The sequence below is a fragment of the Zonotrichia albicollis genome, chromosome 2 (assembly GCF_047830755.1).
Source record: "Zonotrichia albicollis isolate bZonAlb1 chromosome 2, bZonAlb1.hap1, whole genome shotgun sequence".
Lineage (NCBI taxonomy): Eukaryota > Metazoa > Chordata > Aves > Passeriformes > Passerellidae > Zonotrichia > Zonotrichia albicollis.
Window position 1 is genome coordinate 49,663,974 of NC_133820.1, and position 27,162 is coordinate 49,691,135.

Here is a 27,162-nt window from a genome sequence, read left to right on the forward strand (position 1 = left end):
CCATTTATTCTTAGATTAATGGTTTGCAGGCAGACTCTATCAGTTGTGGACTGTATTGTATTAATTTGCAACTGCAAGAGTTAACACTAGTAATTGCTTTTCCTCTATAGAGAGAGCCTGTAGTAGGTTGTTTTAAATGGCAATCTGTGATTGATAGATCAGGGAAAACAGGACCAAAGAAGGTTACTGCCTCCCAACAACTTCCCTCTTCAAATTGAAATAATTTGCAATTTGTAGGATGCCTTGCCACACGTGCTTCAGGAATGAAGCAGTAAACACACTAGGCTGCGTTCCCTTAAAGCAGTGAACCTCTTACTGCCTTTCTTTCACCAAACCAAACAAGTCGTGTTGTTGGGAGTCCATTGAAAACAAGTGTGCTGGCGAAACAGTCCCCAGACCCCTTCAGCAAACTTCCTGTACGGTCAGGCAGCGGACCTGATGAAAGAGCCTGTTTGTGAACCTTTGGATTCCTTCCATTGATTTGTAAATCCACTTTATTAAAGTACTGCCGAAGCTAGTGAAATGAGCAGCCAAGGGCTCCCATCAAGTTCCTAACAAAAATCTGATGCAGCTTGGATCACTGGTACTGGCACATGCTTTTGAAATTGTTTTTTTTTTTTTTTTTTTTCCTTCTGCGTTGGATCGTTTCGAGACTGGGGGAGTAGAGACGTAGGAGGAAAAATGCAGTCTCCATCAGCCACACATTATATGGCTGCTTTATTTTTCAACGCTGCTAAAAGTCCTCTTATTTAATATCGATCATACCAAGGAGCCAGCAAAGTACAGTGTTAATTGGGTCCACTGGAATTCTCGTCCCCTGGGAGAGAGAGCTTCCTAGGCAGGGAGGGCGGAGGGAAGGAGGGAGGGAGGGAGGGAGGGAGAGGAGGAGGGAGGCTGGCAGGGAGGAGGGGACCCACTGTGCGCAGCATAAAATGTAAGTGCACTAGACATCAAGGCTTCTGCTTGCATTGCTGGGAAGCAGTCGCGGCGGTTCCCACCCGCCCCCCTTTCAGAAATTAGCCAACTATTTTTGATCTTTTTTTTTGTTTTTTTTTTAAGTCTGGTAGTTGTTCTTGAATTAGCAGCTCCTTTCTTTTATTTTTCTTTGCTTTTTCTTCCCCCCTCCCCATTTGCGGAGGGCTTTTTTTTTTTTTATTTGAATTGTTTTCCTCTCCTTTCTGCAAAGCTGCAAAAGCTCTGCTTTGAAAACTGCTGCCCCAGAGTGCAGTTGCTTAGTTGTCCTGTCAGCATTGTTCTAATGCTCATTCCATATGTATGTCACATAGGAGCAGTACCCTCCTCCTCTCCCTTCCCCCCAACCATGCATTTGATTTTTTCCCCCTAAAGACCGATATTTTTTTTTTTCATTTTTCCAAAGGAGCTTGCAAACAGGGAAATTCAAACTGAATGTCTCTGTGCTGTGGTTACTTATATAGCCAAGACCACATTTCTCTTAGAAAAAGTGTTTGTTCTGTTCCTTCTTTTCCCTACTCTCTCTTTTTCTTCCCTATAAGCACAAAGGCTTTAAAAACTAAGATCTATAGTTCCTTTTGCCTTTTTTTTTTTTTTTTTTTGCGTTACCGTGACAGCATGTATCTCTGTTGCTGAAGAATGAAGCAGGCAGGCTGGAGGTTTTCTATGTTCAGTGCTTTTGGGACCACAAAAAAGAAGTCTGCAGAGAAATACGTACAGCAGCTGTGCCAAGTGAGTTTCTCATGACTGTTATCTGTCACTTATTCTGACTAAAAGGTAAGGAGTTCTTTAGTTTTTTTGTTAAAGTCTTTGTGCATTGTTTTTGTGGTGTCATTTGACATGTGCAACTCCGTGGCTCAGGAGGGAGGTGGGTTGTGAAGATTTTTGTGTTAAGGTATTATAGGTCACCCAAGCAAAGCTCTTTGCATCCAGAGGAGAAAAAAAGATCTTGTTTCTTGGAATTGTTTCCCTTTTCATCTCAAATGGTTTCTCCAGCTTAGCTTGCTACTGATTGAGACATAATGCTGGGGCATTATCACTGCTGCTTATCTTTTCTGGTGCTCTTTCTCTACCTGGGGAGCTCACGCACCCAGTTGGTTTGTATGTGTGTGCACAGATGTGGGGCAAGGCATAGCCCTGGTGCATGACAAACCCTTGGCAACGTGCACCTTCTCCTCTCTTAACTGTAACTAAATGTCTTCAAGCACCCCTCTCAAGGTAAGAATGCCTTAGTTCAGCACACTGCAGCTTATGCCTGTTTAAAATTATTACTTGGGATTACAGTGCATACTGTGGAAAGTTATTAGTTTCCACAGAGACCAGTTTAATTGGGGGGTATGTGTGCAGCAGTTCTGTTTTGTGCTTTCCATACACTACTTGTGGGAGAGTATGAAATGTTATTTTCTTCTTAATTCTTGGGAAGGGTGAAGTTTACACTGTCAGTTAGTCATAGCAAATGAAGTTATAGCTGAAATCGATTAAAGCTGTGGAGAAGCATAGCCTTACAAGGCTCTTCAACTTAGCCTGAGAGTCAGAAGATACTTTATTAAAATATTTTTTTGCTCTGCATTGTAATATGCAGTATTGTATGCAGGAAGGCATCTTCACCAAGAAGAATTAGCAGTGAATGATGCCTGGACTGGATCATTATGTCATTTATGTGTTAGAAACCTGTTTAATCCACAACCTTGGTGTGCACTGCTTTTTTGTGCGTGTGTGCTGGATGCATCTTTCAACAGCCTCTAAGTTCAAGAGGGCATTGTTTTATAAAATGTGTTAATGTGTTTCTGCTTTGCAGGCAGGCAGAAGTGCTCTGTAACTGTCCCCTTAGCTGTGACACAGCCCGTTATTTGGCATTTTGGAAAGGGCTGATTTTAGGGCTTGCTTTGCTTTCTTTCAGTTATTTGTGTTCTTACTTCTTAGCTGTTAGTTCTCTGCATGGAAAATATATCTTAAGTGTGCTCATTTCTCATGCTTTGCAATCATAAGTGGCTGAGACAGTTGAGCAACCTGATTTAGTGGTGTCGCTTTACCAGGAATGTTGCATTGCTTATTTGAATAACCAGGAATGCCGTCAAATATGCAATTACTTTGAAAACAGTCTAAAAATACAAAGTGTGAAGGAAGAGAGAAAGTCCTGTCTGCAGGAATTCATTTCTTTCTGTACTGTGGCTGTTTATAAACGTTATTAGGTATTGCCTAACACATGCTTTGTGACTCTTATTTTCCCGTTATTGTTGCATTGAGAAAACAGTCATTTAGATAACAGGTTTTCATTGATATCCTTTTTATAACATAGAAAGCCGTATAAGAAGCAGTAATAAGTTAAATTGGCATCTGCTAATTATGCTGAATACAGATTGTGAGCTCTTCAAGTCGTCCCTTGCCTTAATGCTGTTAGCATATTTTAGCACTGGCAACCAAAGGAAAGAAATTGGAATGTTCCTGCTTGGGGTTTTTTTTAGGAAAAAAAAAAAAGTGACTTGTGAAGAAGTGTGAAGTTAATGTTTCTGTGCTGGTTGTGAACAGAACATCATACACAGTTTGGTAGCACTTGGCAGAATTGTGATCCCTGAGAAACTGACCTGCTTGGTGATCACTAGAATGAAATTTGACCCTTGGAGACAAAACCATTGTTGTCTGATATAAAGCTTAGTCTTAGGGCAGGAAAAGGTGGAGAGTTTTGTTGTCACTAAATACACGATTATTTTGGATGCCTAAGAGAGACAATTAAAAATAGAACTCTTCTGAACTTAGTGGTGGTTCTTCATAATGTATGGCAGTTTGGCTCACCTCCTCTCCAAACTGGAAGTCTTGGGCTTCCGTGGGAGCAGGATTGCTGCGCTTCTGCCCAGGCGTGCCCAGCTGCGCTCTGTGCGTTCTCCCAGTGCAGCAGCAGTGGTGCTGTGGGGCCGTGGCACGGAGCGGTGACAGTGGCGGTGCCAGCCCCGGACAGGACACGGCTCCGTGCCGCCCGTGGCCGCGCCGGCGGGACCGCAGCGGGTCAGCCGCTAGAGGGGAGGCGAGAGCCGCTTATCCCGGTGCCTGGCACCGCCGGGAACACCGGGAGCCGCTTGGCCGCGGGTGCCTGTGCGCCGAGCACGGACACAGCCGGCATCCCCTGGGTGCCGCCAGCACCCAGCGCTGCTCGCTGGGGCATAGAGTGCGCTCATACGGGTGCGCTTCTCACGGAGCATCCCGCTGCTGAGGCGGGTGGTGTCCTGAGACGAGTTTAGACGGAGCAGAAACGTGCCCAGGTTTTGCGTGAGCTGGAGTTCTGCCTGTGGACCTGCCTCCGTGCACAGTTTCCCTCCCGCCGGGCTCCAGCCTGCAGAAAAGGATACTGAAGGGAGAGCTCATTGTGGTCTTCAGCATCCTCATGAGAGGAAGCAGAGGGGCAGGCACGGGTCTCTCCTCTCTGGTACCAGTGACAGGAAACAAGGGAATGGCATGAAGCCGTGTTGGGCAGAGTTTAGGCTGGATATCAGGAAAAGATTCTTCACCCAGAGGGTGGTTGGGCACTGGAACAGGCTCCACAGGGACGTGGTCACAGCACCAAACCTGACAGAGTTCAAGGAGCATTTGGACAGCACTGTCAGGCATGTGGTCATATTCTTAGGGGGCTGTCCTGTGCAGGGCCAGGAGTTAAACTTCAGTGATCCCTCTGGGTCCCTTCCAACTCAGGATATCCTATGACTTTTACCAGTAATGATGATTTGGTACACAGATTTACCATAGGTTGTTTCATCCTTCTGTAGAGAACTTGTAGGCACAGAGTTTGTCGTAATTGGGAGTGGGGCTGCAGCCAAGCCTCATCCCCAATGGGCTACAGCTGTGCAGGGCAGGTGAGCAGCATTGAGGGTAATGAGACCTGGAGTGCCCAGGCACTGAGCCTCATCCCCAATGGGTACAGGTGTGAAAAGCAGGTGAGCAGCATTGGAGGTAATGAAACATGGAGTGCACTGATCCTGATCCCCAGTGGGTGCAGCTGTGCAGGGCAGGTGAGCAGCACTGGAGGTAACAAGACCTGGTGCTCTGGCCAATCACAGAGGGAACAGAGGGCGCACAGGTGCAATGCATGAACAGGCAGGGTATAAAGGCTGGGCTAAAGAACAAGTAGAGCAGATGCTTGCAGCCTTATGATGAGGTGTTGTGTTACTCTGTATGGGTTGAAGCTTCTGATATTGTGGTGATATTCTGTGCCTGGTGGCCCTCTTGACTGTGCTGTGATAGGAACTAGTAACTTGAACTTCAAAGACTGCTCTGTGTTCTGGGGATGGGCACAGTGGGAAGTGTCCTGTGTGGCGAGGTGCAGGGCTGAGTGGAGAGAGGAAAGCTCCCAACCAGTGAGTGCTGCAGGTCAAGGTGAGGTTGCTTAGGGATGGATGGGCAGTGCAGGAACTTGCTTTGGATGGTGGTGTGAGTTATGGCACTGCTATAAGTCTTGTCTTCATATGAGCCTAATTTTGCTAAAAGTGGGGTCAGAGTCTTTTTAATAAGACATTATGATTTTGGCTTCAGTTTTGGGTTTTCTTGCTCTCTTATGTACATGTGTAAAATGCAAAGCATATTAAATGAGGGAATACTTCAAATGCTTCCAAATTAATTAAAAACAGTTCCACATCTGGAATAAATCCAGTACCTTTTATGGATGGCTTCAACTTCACGGTTTTTCCCTCTTGTGAGAAGCCTTGTGACTATTCCTGTGTGGATGCTTGTGAAAACTGGAGTAGCAGAATCCAGGCTTATTTTACAAAGGAGAGAGAACTGGAGCCCACAGAGATCAATAGAATCTTGGCCTTTATTCCAGCAGACTTTGATAAGACCCAATAACATTATATGATTATATGATAGGCCTGTGTATGGTTGGGTTTTCTCAGGGTACCTTGTCTTGAAAGTAACTGCAAATCTTAATTAAAATTTGTTGTTTTTTGTGGTTCAACTGCTGTTTAAATTCACACAGGTTTCAGAGGGGCTTGAATTAGGCACCACGAACAAAAAATAGTGTTTTTATAAAAAACTGCTTTTTTTTCCTTCTGCCTTCTCTGTCTGCAGAAGTAAAAAAAAAAAAAAAAGATGAGATTTTTCTCTGTGAGAATGTTGTGATTTAAACTGACACAACTAAGTGACCTAAAGATAGGCTTATTGCATAGATAAAAAATGCAGGGTTGGGTTGTTTGAACTGCATTAGCATCAGAATAAGAAATGGCAGGGCAAGTTGGCTGAGGTGCCCATGCAGAACTGGGGAGGGTTGTTCTTTGGAAAACTTCTGAGCTGGGAATTCTTTTCTGAGCCATAAATAAATAAATCTGTGTCCTGAACAGTTAATGAATGCAGGAGTCTGGGCAACTTTAGGTTGTTTCGGATGTTTAAGAAACCCACATGGTGCTTTTGTTAGTATTTTTTATTTCAATTTTCCCCCCTAATATTTCCATTTTAAGGTTTTTGTTGTTTTTAATTTTTTTTACTTGCCTTATTTATGCTGAAAGATGCTGTTGATAATGTTTTTGCCAGCACTTTTCTGAAACTCCTACAGCAGCTCTGTTGTATGTTGTACCAAAATACTGCCCCTGAAACTTTTGATTCTTGAGCTACGGATGGAGATTGCAGAATTTTGTGTTTTGGGTACCTTGTCTTTGGAGTTGTCCTCTGGCTGCTTGTGCTGGATCCTCTGGGGATGCCAAGAAAATTTTATCTTTCAGGCATCGTACTGTGATTGCACATACAGCTTTTCCAGGGGAACTCAGGGTGTTTTGCAGACCAAAACTAATTAAACCTCATGACATTCATGGCAGACAGATAAGCATAAACCACAATAAGTAAACGAAAACAGGAAGAGGTGAAGAACTCAAGTTTCCCATGGTAGTAAACAGTGACATTCCCACTGAACCAGGCTCTAGGTGCCATGTGCCTCTGAAAATGAGAGTGCTGTTGACTTGGCTGGAAGAGCTACCCTTTTGGCAGTGGTTTTTGTGGAGGTAGTTAATATTTACAGTCTTGAACCTAGCACCTGCCTATTAAAGATTTAATTAATTCAAATTGCCTTAGCATTTCCTTGCTGCTGAGTTCTTGGTGACTCTGCATAAGCAGTATCGTCTTGGGACGTTGCTGAAATGCCCTTACGCCCTTCTAGGCTTTTTTTTTTTTTAATTCAGAGTTTTCTGAATTAAGCAGCCTTAATTGGAATAGTAACTTTTTGCATTAAGTAGAAGTGCCTGGCAGAGGTGTGCCAGCTCTCACAACAGTGACAGGTTGTGACCCTTACTGGGTTCTGACTTCATTGATGTGGTGTTTCTAGGTATTCCATCTTTGATGTGGCTTTTAGGAGAGGCTTGATTCTCTTGGCATTGCTGCTGTCATGGCTGTTGGTCATAAGCAAAATAAAAATCCAATGCTGAATAAGTGATTGAGCTGACCATACAGTAAAATGTAATGGGAATGAAACAGTTCACTCGCTTAAATGCTTTGAGGGCACAGCTGCTTCAAGTACGAGAGTACAGGGTGATGCCTTTAGAAAATAAAGGGTTTAGCCCGTCTGCTAATCAGATAATTATGGTGCTATAAGCCAGATTTTTAGGTATACTGATAGAATGCTGAAATTCCCATTAGGACATGCTGTACAACTGGGATATACTGACAGAGTATGGCCCTAACCTGTACAGCCTTTTAAGAAAGCATTTTGGGCATAGGAGCCAGTTAAAAGGTTAATTGGGCAAGATCTTTTTTGTGGTATGTGAAAATGAGCTTTGGAGCTTGAGAAGAGAAAGCAGCAGTGAGATGTTCCAGGAGATGAAGCTGTTCAGGATGTAAGAATGAGGATCAACCCTACATGGTCTGGAGATTGACCCTACACAGTCTGGAAGAGAAGTGTAAAACAAGGAACAGAATAAGAAGCTGTGAAAGACGCCCCCCCGCCCCCCCCCCCCAAAAAAAAAAAAAAAACAACAACCAAAAACAATGAACCCAAAAACAAAACCAAAAACTAACAGTGTGAGTAGAAAGAGCAGGGCAGACAAACTGTCTTTAGATCTTACAGAGATGACAAGGGTTACAGGGAGAAAGGAATAAAGTTTGGGAAAATGTAAGTGACAAGACCTGAAAGAAGAGGGAGCATGAAGGTATTGGTGGACTCTCTTTTACAAAATCAGCATCTCTGAAAGCATCCAGAATAGTGACAGAGTTCTGTTACTGTGTGTGTTATCAGTCAGACATGGAAAAAAAATGAGCCAAAAAGGAATGTAGAGGTCACATAGAAAGACTTTGGGGGCATCTGGAGAAGCTGGGATGTTGAGGTATGTGCTCCTATAAACTGTCACAAGTACTGGAAGAGAGGTATACCAAAATTCATCCTTAGCATGACAGTGGTTGAACCTACTGGAACTGCTTTCTGTTCAGTGGTTGTGTGGGGGAATAAGCTGCCACAGAAATGAGGAGAATAAATGAATGCTTGCTGAAATTGAGTTGAGAATACTGGGGTTTGTCATGATGCTCTAAGTGCTAACACCAAAAAGCAGGAGTTAATTTTGCATTGGCTTCCTTACTGTAGCCTGCCTTCCTACGAAATATCCCAGAGCATGAGCTGTTGATATTGGAGCATAAGTATTCATTTTTGAATTAATTTTAATAATGTGGGAATGAGTCAATATGCAGTAGTGCTTGGTGCCAATGAAATGGATTTCAGACCAATGGGGTCCAGAGGAGAGCACAGTTTCTGTATTTCTCCTATTGCACATTTCAGTTTGCTGAGAACCTGGGGCAAAGGACTCTGGCTATGCAGTTTAATTAGTGCCCATCATTACTGAACAACTCCCATGAAGGTGAATACAGGCTTAGAGAAATCTTTAGCTCCGCAGAGGAACTCTGTAACTAGATGCTAAGAAGGGGCTGTTCATACATGGGAAACAAAAGGGCCCTTTATGTAAAAGTAGCTTGTTAGCTTTTTGTTTTTAAGGTGTAGCATGTCTAAGCGATCAGGGGTGTCACACACTAATAAACTGGCCAGTTCCTCCAGAATAGACATTCTTGGTGGTGATTTAGAAGGTGCATTTATACAGTAGTCCCCAACTTCATTACTACGCTGTTTCCTTGGTTACTGAACATTTTGCATATAATTACGAGAGGGATGTTAACAATGCTTCGTGGTTCTAATGGCTTTAATAAAAGTTTTTCATATTGCCTGGTTAGTGATTCTCTTTTTCCTTTAATATTCTGTACTTGAGAGGAAGAACAAAAGGAAGTGATTCTTGTCAGCTAATTTGCACAAGTTCTTTTGAGCCAAGAACAGGTTTTATTTTTTAGAGTGTGGAAATCCTGCATGCTATTTCTGGAATTATGTTGCTGAATGGGTTGTAAATAGGGGTTAGAGCGCTACTATTCATTGTAACATGGAGTTCACACTGTTTGGGAACAATTTTACAATAGTAAAGAAAAAGCTGCTTAAATGCTGGGCAGTAAACAAAACTTGTTATGGGTGTGAAAGCATTTAAATACTTCATGTGTCTATTTCAGGCTTGGGTATTTTGATAGTGTTCAGTATGTCTCTCAAAGGTACTTTCTGCTCTTTACACACCATCTTGGTTGCCTCAACTCCGGCTGTTGTTTAACAAACAGTTTGAGCTGCCATGGTCATGGAAAGGATCCTGCCTGCCCCAGGCACCCATTCCCATCTCCCTCCCTCCCTTTTGTTCGCAGGCATATTTGCAATAGGGCAGCTCAATCCCCACTGAGAACAAAATCAATGGAAAACAAATAAACAAAACCCAAACTAAACCAAAACAACAATAACAAAGACAAAACCAGTGCCAAAACCATGCATACACACACAAGCAACAAAAAATAAAAATGAAAAAAGAAACAACAGGGAAAAGCAGGGGGCTTGAGCCTGGGACAGCTGCTTTGGTGACCACGGTGGCTTATCCTGCTGTAAAGTGATCACCAAGCTGTGGCATGAAAGGATTATGCCTGAATATAATTAGGTTTAGTTGTGCAGAGTGTCTGTAACTCTTGCAAAGAAGTTGGTAGGAGCCTCCAGGCTGTGGTGCCCAGGCTCACACGGCGATGCACCGTCTGTCATGGCCCGTCACTGATCCTGCAAGTGGGCATGAAGCTCTGCGTGTGTTACCTCCATGGTTTTTACCTCATGGTTCCACTGGCTGCAGAGGATGCTTTCATATGCACTTGAAGAACATCTGCTTGGGAGCAGTATTTTTGCATGTCAGAAAAAAGAATTAATGCTTTCGTGTTCTTCAAGACCCCGTTAGACCTTGGGATATTCCCTAGAAACACAGCAACAAGGGTTTAAACTCTGAAATGTCTGTAACTGTCACAGGCTGTGTACTTACATGAGATATGAGGGCAGCTGTGATGAAATGCTGTGTGTGTGTGTGTGTACACCCTCAGTCAAACTAGAAGTGTGCTCTCTCACTGGAAGCTGGTTTCAAGTTCAAAACGTTGTGTGTCTTTTAGTGTTGAAAGAACTACTTTGTATTCCTACTGATATTGTTTCTTCAGAGAAACAATATATTGTGTAGTTTTATTTAATAAAATAAAAGCATTTTTCCAAAAGCCAGAGAATACAAAATTTAATAAAATGGCATTTGAAGATAAATTCTAGGGATGCATATGAGAAGGTTTTTTAACAATATACTCAGTTTTATTGAAATCCTCACAGCAGCTTTTATATGCCAAAAGCTATTGGCAGTCTTTTCCCATCAAAATGGTACAGAACAATATTATATACAGATATTTTGTCCTTACCCGTAATAGTTTCTTTCACAAGTGAGGCATGCTGCTTTTTTTCCCCCCTAGTTTTGGATCTGTAAGTTTGCTTTGAAAGGTTATGCACTGCTATTTTATATAACTTTTTTTCCCCCTGCATAGTTCCATCTTCAAAATACAGAGGAAACAGGTTAAATTATTCCCAATGATGTTGATTGTTGACCTGATGCTCTCTGAAACAACTTCTTTTGGTATTTTACCTTTCTGGAGATTTACAGGGATCAGCTTGAAGTGGCAACTGACTTTCAGTCAATGCATGGTGGAGCCTGAGGAGGAGCTATTTGCAAGTAATGCCTTGTTATGTGGAACTTCTATTTGAATTGACGTTTCAAATTAAGGAGCAGAGAGCCTCACTGGGCATGAGTAAAGAGTTGTTATTTAGGCTAGAGTCCTTTTTATTTCATCTGAGCAGTTTTCTCTGTCTCTTGTCAAAAGAAAAAGGGCAAGAAAATCGTGAATATATGGCCTAAGCTTTTTTCTGTGAAATGCTGTAAGAAGCACTACCCTAGCACATCTCCTGGGAGCTGCACACCATCACAGCACCTTTGGGATGAGGCAGGAGTGATGGAGCAGCATGGCAAAGCCGTGCCTGGGTTGTGAGGGAACAGGTGGGATGGTATGGGTGTGCTAGCACTGATTACTCCACTCGGGGTGAGCAAACAGAAGGTGTAGAGCCAGTGACTGGCTGTGTTTTAGAACATGTGTCAGCAGCTTGGGGAGTGGGATCTGCACCATTTCTTGGCAAGCATGAGGATGGATGTTTAGCGTGTGATGTGGTCACTTTACTAGCAATTTCTCTGATTGTCAAAGTGTCTAAGGGATGGGATGGCTCTATTGGGAAGACTTATCCCCAGGGACTTGGTGTGGCACCAGCAGGCAGGGAATAGCCAGACCAAGGAGTCTGACAGCAAACTGATGCACAGGAGGGAGAGATGATGAATTCATGGTTGGGGGGACTGGGCCTGACCTTGCCTTGCATGTTTAGGTGATTTACTCCACGCAGTGTACGTTGTGCCTGGGATTTTGGAGCATAGGCTTTGCAACTTGACCTTTGGCTGCATGTGATCCTGACTCCAGGAGAACAGATAGAAAAGGATAAGACATTGAGATCCAGCTGTTTTTCTTGGTGGCTGCCATTGTAAGCAACATAATGGAGTCACAACCCTATTGTTGATGTTACTATTATTATTATTACCTCTGCCTTACTGGACTCCATTTCATGATCAGTGTCCATTTAACTTTGCAAGATCTGCATGTAATTGTGAAGACTAAACCTCCTCACCAAGCCCAAGCTCCTGTGAATAAATGGTGAGTCTTGAATGGTAGCTGTGGCAGTGGCAGTGAGAAACACAACTCTATGACCCTCTGTTCTGGGAATTTAGGCCATAAATGCTGGCAAGTATTGCTTTGTAGGGAAACCTTCCTGCCCTAGATTTTGCAGGTATCGAGGGCAGCATAGCAAGGCACTGAGAGCTGGAGTATGTGGGAGGGTTCTCCTGTGCACCCTGGAGCAAGGGGCTTGAGACACTGTGCCTGTTTCCCGAGCTGGAAATGGGCTAAGTGTTTGCACTAACCTCACCTTCAAGTATGCACGAAAATCAGGGACCTGAAGGGCAGTTCTGTCAGGGCAGGTGGAGGCACTTTGCAGTGGAAGCTTTTGTGACAGCCTCAGAGAAGTCCAGTACCCACAGGGATTTCAGGAGGTAGATAGCAGCCTGCCATGGAAGTTTGTTCCTGCTTCCCAGTGTTCCTGATTGTGAGGCTCTCCATGAAGCCTGGGCTGCTGTGCCCTTTCATAGAGAAAGGGCATATAGTAGCTCTGTGTGGCTGTTTCCCCTGGTTTTCCATGCACTGCTCCTGTAGATATTTGAGGAACATGCTTCTCCAGAGGGAAGCGTGGAGCTCTGCTAGTAAGAAGAGCTAAAAGAAAGCTGAGTTCCTTTTTTCTCCTTTTTCAAATTTTGTATGATTTTGACATTTGAAACTGGATTGTAAATGAAAATACACTTTTTCTGAGGTTCTGCCTCTTCTGCCAAATATTTTAAAGGCACTTTTCCAGGGTGATTATCACAAATCTGCATTAAGAGATCCCTTATTTAATCTCACATATGCTGATTGCCATGAAGATATTTTCAACAGATACTCTGCCATGGTCTGTGTTATTCTGCAGGACATAAATAACTGCTGGACTGTAGATGACTCTGTGGGTAACTGGCGGCTTATGGGTAACCTCTTTTCTGGCACAGAAATAATGGGTTGTTTGTTCCTTCAGTTGAAGTCGTGATGTGTTTTGATGTTTCTGATTTACATTTTTAGCACTGTTCCTGATACCATTCAGTGTTCTGTGAACAGTCTTTAAACTTGGTGTTTATTTTGGAGCCTTGGTTTTCCAGCAAACAAATATGTGATTAGCAATTAATAGTTTTGCTATAAATAAACAAAAGCGAACAGTTCAGCTTTAAATAATGATCTGTGCTGTGCTGAGCTTTTAATTGAGCCGTGTCTGCAGAGCTGAACCTTTCCAAACATGCAACTGGCTTTGGGGGACTCCCAGCTGTGGTGGCTGAACTGGCTGAGTTGGAAAGCTGAAGCTGTGGTGGTTTGAGTTAATGTATGGTTAGCTGAAAATTGGTTGTCATCTCAAATATCTGTGCATGAGCCGACCATTGGAGGGGGGCAGAGTCGTGGTTTCAGTACGGATGAAATGCTTGAATGTGGAAGGAGTCCAGGATGCTGAAGGCTTCCAGTGCTGTGCTTTTCCCTTGAGGGCTGCTCTCTGGGTGGTGGTGACTGGTGGAGGTGGCACCAGCAGCTCTTCCACACAGCCAAGACAGATCTGTCTCTCTGAGTGCCACAAGCACGCTCTTGTGTGCATCCAAAATAGCGTATTGTTATATTCCCTTAAAAATAATTGGATTTAGCACCTTGTATGAATTTGGGCATTTCTAATGCAGATAGCTGTCCAAGGCCAGCTTTTTGGAGAGCTTTTCTTCTTGCAGTGCTTGAACCTCAACACATGAGCTGGAAGGAAATTTCTAGCTTTCTCTCAGAACTGTTAGAAAAGTAGATGCAATCAGCCTTAAACCTATTTCTCACGTGATGTCTGCAGTATTTCACTTATCTGAGAGAAAGTATGATTTATTTGACCTGATGTAGCTGTACATTGCTTTTTACTTAGGCAGGTTAACCAACTATTATGGCCAGAGCTGGATGTAGTTTTAAAAAGTAATGGCAAAAGCCGTCTCTCCAAATACTGCCCCTTAAAACAAGTGACAAACTTTCTGTTTTTTTTTTTTTGTTTTCAGAAGAAGTTGGAGAGCAACCACTGTATTTGTCAACAATCACTTTTTCCGTTTGTTTGTTTCTTTCTTCTTGTGAGCAGTTGTGGGCTTTTAAATTTTGTCCAAGTTTTCAGAGACTGTTTTCATCAGAGGGCCACTGAGAGGCAGATTTTGGGGAGCTGGCTTTCAGGAAGGGGGCTGCTCTGCAGTGCCTAGCAGCCAGGCCCATGTAGGGATCTCTAGGTGGTTTAGACAACTCTGGTGTGTTGCTCCAGAAGCAGCTCCGTGCCAGCCTGTGACACAGCGGGAAGTGCCAGCACCCTGCAGATTCCTGCTCTACCGAAAGATAAATGTTCATTGCTAAATCTGGATTTTGTTCTCAAATCTCAAACTTGTTGAGAATCTCAATCAAAATATTTTCTCCTTCCACTTCCATCATGATCGCTTTCTGTTGCTGTGTGTCACAGCTCTCTTGAAGAGATATGGCACTGCAAAACCAATAATCCAATTCCTAGCCTCAAGGTTTTGTTTTCTTTCTTTCTTCCTGACTAGGTTAGTAAGATCTAGCTAGTTCTCAAGTGATTGTTCTGTTTAATTGTGTTTTTAGTTAAAGGTACCTGGCTACACTCATATGTCTTGTTTGGTGTAGAGTGAAAAGCTTTATCCTACAGTGTCTTTGTAAAGTCCTTACTGGACTATCATGATTTTGATTTGACATCTCATAATCATAGGTCCATATAATGGTTAGGGTTGGGAGAGATCTTTAAATATCATCTAGTCCAACCTGACAGTGTTTTTCCTTAATCTCCATTTTATGTCATGTGTTTTATATTGAGATGTCAGCAGTGAAGAAGCTTTTGTATATGCATCTCTATTTTCAATCTCCCTTCGTTTGCCTGTCTATAAAGGTCTGGACCATTTGAGCTGCCCTGCCTCCCCACACAGAGTGTCTGAGGGAGATATATAATATTTTTTTCCTCTGAGAGTAACAGCTTTCTGCTGTCCTTATACCTACATACCTATTTATGGCCCTGGAAACAGTAGTTGTAAATCTCATGGACTTCTTTCTTACTATAAACCGTATCCAAATAGTTTATACAAGCCTCTGCAAGCTGTCAGAAGGAGTATGTGCAGTATCCCAAACACAGAGCAGACCAGAGGCAGCCACCAGCAGCAGCTGGGACTAGTGGGCGTGAGTTTGCAGGAAAACACCCCTGGAAGAGAGTTCATGGTGGGAACTGAGCCTTGTGTGGCAGAGGTGGAATATGCTTTTTAAGCTGCAGGTACATCATCTTCACATCAGTGCTGCAGCTCAAAAAGTGTTTATTTCATTACTGTGTTTTACCAGATACTGTAAAAAAGCTGAGATTCGGGTTGCTCTAGGGTTTAGTACAAACACTATCTCATCTCAATTGTTGTATTGATATTATTTAGCATTATTAGCATTATTATTTTCATTATGGTAAGAGCAGAATTGCAAAAAGCCTAGTCAAATCACTGCTCAAGTCTCACTGTATGCAGCTGGAATGTGCCCCATGGCAGGCTGTGGTCCTGCTCCCCATGCTCAGCAGCCTCTGGGTGTATGTGTAGAGCTCTTGCCCCTAAGGATCAGAGGTGCTGCGTGGTAAAAAGGTGTCTGCTTGGAGGGGATCCAGATTTACTTGTGGTGAAGGGAGAGCTGGGGAAAGACCAGAGTGACAGGAGCGGGACTCATCAATGCTGGGTTTTTGCTGCTGACATTACACCTTGTGGTGGTTTGACCAGGAAGGAGTGGGAATTCTGGGAAGCTGTGGTCAAACCAATGAAGGTTTTGGGTTTGAGACTGGCACCCGGTGTAGCCAGTGGGGTTTGGACACACCTCTGAGAATACACAGGGGTTAAAGGCAGGGCACTGCCCTTGGCACGCTCTCTTAGGATGTCGCTGTGAAGAGGTCAGATCTCTTCCCCGTCCAGCCTTGCTGCTGGGCGGGGGAGGGCCAGCCATGCGGTAGGCCCGGGGCCTGGACAGAGATGAGAGGTGAGGGGCCTTCAAAGATGGAAGGGTGGAAGAGCCCCAAGAGACATCGAGACATCGGGCAGCCAGCCCCCCCCCCCCCCCCCCCAGGAGGGAGGGAGAGGGAGAGTCGGCGGTGATAGCAGCCGGCCCAGGAAGAGAAAGGGGGGGAGAAAAGGGTGCAGCCCGGCCGGCCGCAGCAGCAGCACGTGTGGGAGTATCATCTCGTCCCAAGACAGACAAAGACTGAAAACTTTTAACCCTTTCTTTCATGATTGGGGCCTTGCAAAAATGCTAATCCTCCTCGAAGCTGAATAAGAAAGGAGATAAGAGATGAGATGAGACAAGGACCTGGCCCGAAGAACGTGGAGATGATTGGATGGGGAGAGATGATTTGGAGTGGCTTTTTGGCTGAACTTTTCTTGTAGCCATAGACTCAGTTGTTCCTGTGACACAGACTGCATTTAGGGGGAGGCAGTGGCTCAAAACCAGGAGGGTTCATTCGTGAAGACCCCCCGGCCCCAGGGGGTTGGAAAAATATGGGGGGGACAGATGTCCCAAAGCAGAGACTGTGCCTTTTGGAGTGAGACAAGGCATCCTTGAAAGACAACCCTAAAAGCAGCTCTGGCCATGTCTCAGTGGTGAGAGCACTGGGCATGGAAAGAAGATGTCACAAGCGGCAAATGGACTTCTTTTTCCGAGCGGTGCCGAAGTGACAAGGAAGCACACGAGGTTTCAGTGTGTTTCCAGGAGAAGCCTATGGAACAAGAAAGACTCCTTTCCTCTTCATGAACTGCAGTTTGAGTATGCTAAAGTGTCGTGCCGGGCTGGGCAGTTAGTGTTTTAAGAGAATGTATCGGATTGGGAAAGTCAGAGAGTGGAGAGGAAGAAAGTTTTTTTTTTGTAAGGTTTTCAATTTCTTTTTTTCTTTTCCTGTAGTTTAAGTAATAAAGTGTTCTTTATGTTTAAGTTAGAGCCTGTTTTGCTTATTCCTGGTCACATCTCACAGCAGACACCAGGGTGAAGAATTTTCATGGAGAGCACTGGCTCTGTGCCAAGCTCAAACCATGACACACCTTGAAAGAACTTTCAAGCTAGAACTCCTCGAACAGAGGTCAAAGTAAATTTATGAATAATACATAAGGGGAAAAAAGAAAGGCAGATAAGCAAGAAATAGTATCATTGAATGTGTTCCATAAGGAAGCCCCCATGAAAATAACTGGCTCATTTTGAAACTGCCCCAAAGCATCCCTGTTTTACAGTGAGTAAGAAGCAGGACCTGGGGGGATTTGAGATAGACAAAGCGTGAAAACTGGATAGCAGCCTTTGTTTCCCTGGAGGCAGACCACCAAGGGACAAGCTCAAGTCCTTTGTAAGGTGGCTCCCAGGAATTCACTTTTGATGGATCTCACATGGCGGCCAATTATTCCTCCCCCCTCCTCCTACATTTTCCTCCAGCCACGTTTCATTCTCATTGGGAAAGGGAGAGTCCAGCAGACCCTTTGCACCCTTTATTCGGGAAGAAAAATGATGCTCAGCCCCTGCTCACAGGTGGAAGCATTTGCTGATGAACTGATACTTGGCAAAAATTGGTGTTGTATGGAAAAAATCCCCAGCACCTGCTAGCAAAACAAAGTTATTCATAACATACGGCTGGGTGGCTAAATCTTCACTTCCTAGGGACGGCCTGAATTACACTTGCTACACGCTGAGCGGCCTGTCTCCTGTGTGGAATGACATGCAGGCAGCAGGAGGATTTGCAGCTCTGAGAAAGGTTAGGATTTATAGGGCTGTCTCTTGCAAGGGCTTACTCTGCAGAAATGATCATTTTGTCTTCTACCTTCTCTTCTGGGGATAAACACATCATGATATAATCATATATATGGAAAAGCAGATCTTCGTGCTCATCGGGGAGCAGGTAGCTCCATGAATATATCTCCTGTTGTAAATCTGTCAGTGTCACTAAGGTTTTTTTTGCCTCCTGCCTAGACTTGAACACAAATCTTTAATTCATTTCTGTATGGCACATGTTCTAAATTCCTATTCTGTATTCTGACTTCTTTTCCAGGTCAGTAAGTTGCTAGTCTTTCCTAGCTGGGTAAATTACTGTGGAGTACAAGGAAGTTGTCTGGCTAGGGGAAGTGTTGTTCAAACATGCTTTTTTCCCTTACTCACTATTAATTTGACAACATGTGAATGATATTGCCTGTGTAATGAGAGGAGAGTTAAAAAAATCCATGTCTGTATTTCAGCTTTGCAGGTAGAATGACACCTTGGTCTTTAAACTCCTCAATTGGTATCTTCCAAATGCCTAAATAATAATTCCCATGAGTTCAGAAGAATTTTCAATGGTTCTGTGCTATGGAAGATCATTCTTCCAAGAGGGCACTGACATACCTGGACTCTCACCTCCTGGTTGCAATATTGGCAGTGGATTTGTTGACAGTTCTTTTTCTTTCACTGATGCAGCTTGATGCAAGCTTTTCGTAGGTGACAACTGCAAACCTACCCCAATGCTTTGCAGTCTTCCTTGTATCCTTTTTGTAGCTCCTAATGGCCTGGTCATACAGAAGGTTTTGTGTAGTCAAATTGCTGTTGTTGATAGAAAAGAGCACTGAGAAGGGGTTTCATGCCTTGTGTTTTGATGGTTAGACCATGAGAATAGATTAGCTGTTGTTGATGTTTTAATGACAGGAGTTACCTTGAAAGATTGAGGCCACTTCCAAAGAAATCAAGAGCTTCTGTTCTGGAGCAGATGCATGACTTCTCTACATGCTACTTAGACTTCATGTGCACATGATGTTACTGTTCTTCTGCTTCCCAAAAATACCTTTACATTTTCAAATATACCGTTTTTGCTGTAAAGCTGCTTAGAGAATTGTGGCAACTCTCTCAAGGAAGCAACAGTAATTCCAAATTGTAGTATTTGTTCATACCATGAGGTCTCTAGTCCTGTCCTGTGTGAGGAGACCTGCGTCCTTTCCCAGTTTCACCAAGAGAAAGTGCAAATTAAGATGAAAATCTTTCAGTCAAGGTTTCTTGACCCCCCCCCCCTTTTTTTTTTTGCCATACACATAGGTGCGTAAATACCTCGACTCTCAGAAGTTTATCTGAAGTCAAGAAACTTTTTTCCTTCTCATAGCCCAGAGGACCTATAGATGAGCTCCATTGGGTTCTTCACCCTTCATTGAAAGTGGAAGTTAAAGCACAAATGAGTTTCTTCTGTCTTCAAAGGACATGTAAAAAAGTCTTTAATGGTTATTTTGTATTAGCTAGTTACATTGCCTGAATTAATTTGCCTAATAGCCAACTGGAAACATGCTCTCAGAGTATAACTGGGCTTGGAGGCAAAGTAGGGAGAGAGGGGAAGGCACTTTTGTTATCCCTTCTGTTGCCTACTATAAGCTTATTCCTCCTGTTTGCTGAAGAAATTTGCCTGCTATATTCCTTATATTCTATAAAAGACCTTTTGGCTTTTGTTTACCCAAGAGATATATGCACTGTTTTCTTTTCTGAGTATTTTATGATGTGGAAGTCTTTGGAATTAGAAAAATTAGCCTAGGGAGAAGGAGTCAAACCAGGGAACAGATAGCACTTCTTTCATATCTAGACACTGAGTTAGAACCACATTTTTGGTGTGCAGGAATCCTGGAAGTTCCTGGGACTTCAGCCTTCCTTCTCTGTCTGCTGGGGTGTTATGTTTGGATGCAGCCCAGACTGGAGGTTGCCAGAGCCAAGATGAGATAAAGGAGTGATGATCATACCTCTCTCATTCCTCTAAGGAGCACCAGCCACCTACAGGTCCTTGCAGCTATTCTGCAAAGTTTGGTTCATATAGTTAGCCAACTTTGTTCAAGGAACAAAGGAAAATTACTCAAATGATTAATTGAATTTAAAATCATAGAGCTCTCCATGATATTCAGATTTATTTTAAAGAGTATTAAAAATCAAGACACACTGTTCTGTTTTTCCATTTTTTCCTTCCCACTTCAAGGCCAGAGAATTTTATGAGCGGTAGAGTGGGAAGATTCTGGACTCCTATATTGTGTTGGTTTTTTCACTTTGTTGGGTAGTTAGATGGGATTTGTTTAAGTTTCTGCTGCTATTGTAGAGCAATTTTCCTTTCTCAGAAAGGTTTTACATTTTTCCCTGTTCCCTTTTTATTTAATTTCCTTTGTGTTTTCCCCCTTTTTTCCCCCTTCATACTAACCATGCTGAGCAGTACTAGGGAATTTTTTTTTAGTAGCTCCTGCCCAAACATTTTAAAATCAAGCAAAAATAGTCACAACCTTTCTCTTCACTTTAAACATAACATTTTTTGACAAGAAGTGCCTTTAAAGAAATGCCTCCTAATTTACTGTGGTTGCTTTGTACTTTGTTTCTGTAACCTATCTCATTACATTTCCTGTGTGTTAAGTATGTATGTGTTATGAACTCTTAAAAACAAATATCCCAGAAGAAAGGAATTCAGTAAATGAATAAAACATTCTTGGGTTGCCCAAGTGGCAGCTTAATAGCTCATCCATTGGGACTTTCATATAATATAGTTGTGATAGCCATATAAATATATGGATAGATGAATAACTTCAATGGGGAGCTTGTTACAACTCTGCATACCACATTTGAGATGAAATCAAACCCTGAAAGTGCTGCCTGATGTGAAAGTCCAGTTTTTCCAGTGCCAAACACTAAATTCTACCTAAAAATGCATAATCTGTGTGTCTGTGTATACATATGTACACATAACTAAAACATGCTTTCAATAGCACACATATACATCTGCTGCTTTTAGGTGGAATTCAGTGTTTCAGGACTGATATTGATTGCACTGAACCTCTAAAACTTGGTGGACTATTGACATGACTGAGCTTGCAACAGTGTGTTTGAGATAAGGTCTTAGCCCCAGCTTTCTTTAAAAGTTATAAGATAAATGGAATAGGAGTATAAGGTTGTTGTGTTTATTGCTGAGGATACACACAACTTTTTCCTTTCCCCTAATTGCAGAGCTTTGTAAGTATCTCCTTTGATGCCTGTCTGCCACAGCAGTCTGTGACATTGGGTAGGGCTGAAAGTCAAGTTTCAAATAGTTTGGTTTTTTTTTTTAACAGTGATATTCTCAGGGAAACTGGTTTCCAGTTATGCTGGACTTAGAAACCTGTTGTTGATGACCCTGAAAGGTAGAGAGAAACCTGCTCATGCTGAACTATGGCATGGGCAGGAGAAACTAGACCACCAAATGCGACAAATAGGATAAGACAATTCATTTCCTTACTTCAGAGAATTGGAAAATGAATTTCTAGGAAGTTGCTGAACTGTGGTGAAAGAAGTCTAGATGCTCATATGAAATGTAACATCAGTGTCTTTTGTAAGCCAGCAAAAATTCTCTCTCTTAGCAGGGGGAGAGACGGGTATTTTGGTGTAGGCAAAGGATGCTGAAGTGCTCTTCACAAAAGGCAGCAATGCAGTGATTGTCTGTTGATTGTTTTAATAATGCACATCACAGAAAAGGTCCAACCCTTTATTTTCCCATGAGAGCTGTCTCATTAGAATTTCCAATTTCATTGGCCGAATTTCCTCAGCAGTTTATTGTATGTTGTGTAATATGTGTGTGTGTATATATGTATAGTATAAATACAACTGGCATCATCTCCCACACTAGTCTGAGGCAACAGCTTTTAGTTTCAGTACTCAAAAGTGATCCCATAAAGCCCCATCAAAATAAGGGACTTTGATATTTTCATACTGGTGGATTAAATTGATGAATGTTTCTTGTGCTGAAGAATAAGGTGCCACTTCTGGTCTTTCAGCTGAATGAAGTGGTAACAACAATAAAATAATCTTGCCTATATGAAGTAGACAAATTCCATCCTAGGACTTCTGGAAGTCAACCTCTTCCCTCATGTACCCTAAGCATTTTGGAGAATTGTGCTTATTTGATGTATGAACTGTATGGAAAAAGATGTTGATCATAGGACTCACATGCTATGTGCATAGGAATTGAGTGGGCATATTCAGAAAAGGAACTGCCACAAATGAAATTCGCTGGCTTCTGGGGGGAATGCAAGTCCAGAAGGTGATAATAATTTTACATTTTTATTCTCTTTCTAAGAAGTTTATTTCCTTTTTTTTTTTAATAATAGAAAAGAAAATAAAAAAGAAACAAAGGTGGGGAGAACTGCATGTGAAAATAAGTGATTGCAAGATGAGTGCTTTGACAAACACTTGGGAGAATTGACCAAATTGATCAGCATGTTAAACAATGGGATATAGACTGTGGGATCAGGAAGTAAAGTGTTGTGTGTGGACATTGCAACATCAGTATGATAAATTGTTTGTTGTTAGTACTGAAACTGCAGTAGTTCCTCCGTTACATTGTAGGTGACAAATAATATGAATTCATATTCCAAAACTTTCATGCAATTTATTAATCTCCTTGGGGAAGCTGAAATCTTGTTGGAAGTTTAAATTAACCTGTGTCATTGACAACTTTTCCTATCCTTTTCCTCCCTGTGTTCTAGCTTGGAGAAAACTACATTTTCAAGTAGCTTTTAAATGACAATGAGAACAACGTGTGTGCACAGGGGGTCATTCAATAGTTGCCTTTTAAAATCGATTTTTATGATTTTTCACTAGTAGCAGTGCATGTACTCTGTAACAAAGATACTTATTCCCATTGCCTCATGATAGCACCTGCCTAGTTTCCTCAGGCTCCTTTCCTCTGCTTTCAAGGGGGAAGCAATAGATAAGCAGGACTTGGCTCCCACCTTCTGCAGTAGCCTCCAGCAACCTTCAGCCAGTGCCTCCACTTACTCTGTCTCTGCTTAACCTCACAATTCAGATTCTTGAAGTGAGGCACTGGGCCTTTTCTGAAGGTATTTGTATTTAAAGTAATGACTGCATAATGACCTTCTTATTCTACTTGTTCTTGATGGCTCAAATTTCATCATTCTTAACTGATCATAAAAAAAAGTAGCATTTGACTATGATAGTAATACATACATGAAAGTCCTGTCTCTCTTCCAAACGTTGGGACTGAAAGTGAATTTTCCAATATGCTCTGAATGCAAACAAGTTTAGGCTTAGTTGGAGCTGCTGATAAATAAGAAAAAATAATTTCTGTATGTGGTTCATCTTTCAATATAAATTTATACAAGTACGTATAGTGGATTTTATTTTTTTTTTTTTTTACTGTGATTATTATTCTGGACTGTATGCATGTGTATATGGATGTGGTAGAGTATTTTGTTTTTAAAATGTGTGCATACATACATATATGTAGTTATATATATATATATATGTGGACATGCATATATACTACTCAGGTGTGAAAATACCCAGAGCTGGTGTGATTATATGTCTGCGTGTGTATAGTGTTCTCTCTTTCTGTTTTGTTAAAGATGTGGTGAATTGATATCACGTAGATTTTACTTTCAATTAGAAATTTAGTAAGTAATTTTGAGATGTCACTTCACAGTACAGTTTTTATCTCTTGTTCAACTATTTCCTATTTTTCCTCTCTGTCACAGGGTGAAAGAATGATGTGATGGACGTGAATATGGGCCGCTGGTCGGGCTCACGGCTACCTCCGTCATGCCTTGCCCTTCTGATTGTCAAGTTCCTGGCCGTGGTTTGCCAGGTGGCTCAGGGGACTGCCCCGCCTGGCTTTCACTTCACACATTCCACTTACAATGCCACAGTGTACGAGAATTCTGCAGCCAGGACCTATGTCAACAGTCAGACGAGGATGGGCATTACCATGGCTGACCTTTCCTGGGATATCAAGTACAAAATAGTGTCTGGTGATGATGAGGGTTTTTTTAAAGCAGAGGAAGTCATCATTGCTGACTTCTGCTTCCTCAGAATAAGGACTAAAGGTGGGAATTCTGCGATATTGAACAGAGAAATCCAGGACAACTATTTATTGATGGTAAAAGGGTCTGTCAGAGGAGAGGACTTGGAAACATGGACAAAAGTGAACATCCAGGTTTTGGATATGAATGACCTAAGACCTTTGTTTTCACCAACCACATACTCTGTCACAATAGCAGAAAGCACTCCCTTAAGGACTAGCATTGCACAGGTGACCGCAACGGATGCGGATATTGGGTCCAACGGTGAATTTTATTATTACTTTAAAGGTAAAGTTGATCTCTTCTCAGTTCATCCTACGAGTGGTGTTATCTCCTTAAGTGGCCGGTTAAATTATGATGAGAAAAACAGATACGACCTTGAGATTCTGGCAGTGGACCGTGGGATGAAGCTGTATGGAAACAATGGTGTAAGCAGCACTGCCAAGCTTTATGTTCACATTGAACGTATAAACGAACATGCCCCAACAATAAGTGTAGTAACCCACATTCCCTCCCCATCAGACAAGGAACCTACCTATGCAGTTGTTAATGTTGATGACCTAGATGAAGGAGCCAATGGAGAAATTGAATCTGTTTCTATTGTTGCCGGAGATCCTCTAGAACAATTCTTTCTGACTAAAGAAGGGAAATGGATGAATGAGTACAAAATCAAGGAAAGAAAGCCCATTGACTGGGACAGCTTCCCTTATGGTTACAACCTCACTCTCCAAGCTAAGGACAAAGGATCTCCTCAGAAATTTTCTGCGGTCAAACTGGTCCACATTGCTAGTCCCAAGAAAGAAAGTATCCCCCTGAAGTTTGAAAAGGAAGCATATGATATTTACATCAGTGAATTTTCACCTCCTGGTGTGGTGGTTGCAGTAGTTAAGCTGATGCCTGAGCCACAGGGTGTGGGATACAGAATATCTCCAAGTGAGGACGCTGAGTATTTTAAGATCAATCCCAACACTGGCCTTATTACTACTGCTCGTCCTTTGAGAATCATTGAGAAGGACCTGTATGAATTAGAAGTATATGCAAACAAAGGTGGCGATTTAAAAGCCCAGGTTACTGTCAGGTTAGAGGATGCCAACGATCACACCCCAGAGTTCCAGCAGCTCTCCTACAGCTCATTTGTCAATGAAAGTGTCCCAGTGGGGTCCAGTGTTTTGGCAGTGTCAGCAGTTGATGAAGACAGGGGAGAGAACGGATACATCACCTACAGTATTGCCAGTCTGAACTCACTGCCATTTACGATAAACCAGTTTACAGGTGTCATCAGCACATCTGAAGAACTGGATTTTGAGTCCTCACCAGAAAGTTACAGGTTCATTGTGAGAGCATCCGACTGGGGTTCTCCCTACCGCCACGAGAGTGAGGTGAATGTCACCATATACATTGGCAATGTCAACGACAACAAGCCCCTCTTTGAAAAAGTGGCCTGTCAGGGAGTGATTTCATCTGATTTTCCTGTTGGTGGTCACATCACTGCTGTTTCTGCAATAGACATAGATGAGTTAGAGCTTGTGAAGTACAAAATAATCTCTGGAAATGAACTTGGCCTTTTTTATTTAAGTCCAGACTCCGGTGTCCTGCAGCTTAAAAAATCTCTTGTTAACTCTGGCATAAAGAATAGCAATTTTGGCCTTAAGATAACGGCAACTGATGGAGAGAACTTTGCTGATGCTATGTTTGTTAATATTTCAGTAGTTCATGGGAAAGTGTCTTCAAAGACCTTTAGCTGTAGAGAAACTAGAGTTGCTCAGAAGCTAGCAGAAAAATTGCTCAAAAAGGCAAAAGCAAATGTGAAGCTGAATTTGGAAGATGGTTTTCTTGATTTTTATTCGGTCAACAGGCAGGCACCTCATTTTGATAAATCCTTTCCTACTGATGTGAAGGTTTCAGAAGATCTGCCAGTTGGTGCCACCATCCTGAGAATAAAAGCCTATGATGCTGACTCAGGCTTTAATGGAAGAGTACTTTATACAATTTCTGATGGTAATGTAGATAGTTGTTTCAACATTGACATGGAGATGGGGATACTTAGTGTTCTCATGCCCTTGGACCGTGAAAAAACAGAACTCTATCTCCTTAATATTACAATTTATGATTTAGGTAACCCACAGAAATCTGCGTGGAGACTGCTGACTGTCACTGTGGAGGACGCAAATGATAACAGGCCTGTTTTTCTACAGGACAGTTATTCGGTTAATATTTTAGAAAGTACAAGTCTTGGTACAGAGATTATCCAGGTAGAAGCCAGAGATAAAGACTTGGGACCTAATGGTGAAGTGACTTACTCAGTACTGACAGACACCCATCAATTTGCTATCAACAGTTCCACAGGAGTGGTGTATGTTTCAGATCAACTAGACCGGGAAGCAAAAGCAAACTACACCCTGAAGATTGAGGCTCGGGACAGAGCAGAGAGTGGCCATCAGCAGTTTTCCGTTGTGCCTCTGAAGGTTTTTTTGGATGACGTTAATGATTGCTCTCCAGCCTTTATCCCATCCAGCTACAACGTGAAGGTGCTTGAGGACCTGCCAGTTGGCACTGTCATAGCTTGGTTGGAAACTCATGATCCAGACCTGGGCCTGGGAGGCCAAGTGCGCTACTCGCTGGTGAACGATTACAACGGGCGCTTTGAGATCGACAAGGCCAGCGGCGCCATCCGCCTCAACAAGGAGCTCGACTACGAGAAGCAGCAGTTCTACAACCTGACCGTGCGTGCCAAGGACAAGGGGCGCCCGGTTTCTCTCTCTTCTCTTTCTTTTGTGGAAGTTGAAGTGGTGGATGTCAACGAAAATCTTTATACCCCTTATTTTCCTGACTTTGCTGTCATTGGATCTGTAAAGGAAAACTCCCGCATTGGAACAAGTGTTTTGCAAGTTGTTGCTCGAGATGAGGACTCTGGAAGAGATGGGGAGATCCAGTATTCCATCAGGGATGGCAGTGGACTGGGGAGATTTAGCATCGATGAAGAAACTGGTGAGTTTTGTTTCTAATTTTCCCTTCATAGAGGTTTTTTTCAAAAGCAAAGCTGAGGCATAATTGTTTTCTACCCTTAATGAGAAATTCAGTTCTTCTTAACAGGCAAGATCAAATTATAAGTAAGGATTTTCCAGGCACAGCAAGGACATGATTTAATTACCTGGTTACATTCATCACTCTGTGGATGTGAAATTATACGCATTTCTTTTCAGCAGCTATGTGAGGACTCCATTTAGAAGGCGGTGATAGTTACAGAATGACTCGCTTACAGTCACTGCATTATCTGTTGATCACTGTA

General features: G+C 42.6%; 1 protein-coding gene across 10 annotated transcripts in view; it reads left to right on the forward strand.

The window, feature by feature from the left end:
* The first annotated feature begins 1,154 nt into the window (after positions 1-1,154).
* FAT3 (FAT atypical cadherin 3) overlaps positions 1,155-27,162 on the forward strand; it is a 333,148-nt gene continuing 307,140 nt past the window's right edge. For 5 of the 10 annotated variants that reach the window (XM_014266195.3, XM_014266196.3, XM_074535125.1 and 2 more), the window contains exons 1-2: positions 1,159-1,749; positions 23,550-26,861. In XM_014266195.3, coding sequence (XP_014121670.2) covers positions 23,567-26,861 — 3,295 coding nt within the window. In that variant the 5' untranslated portion in view covers positions 1,159-1,749; positions 23,550-23,566. Of the gene's footprint in view, positions 1,750-23,549; positions 26,862-27,162 lie in introns of all 10 variants that reach the window. The other 5 variants (XM_014266189.3, XM_014266193.3, XM_014266194.3 and 2 more) reach the window with 3 other exon arrangements.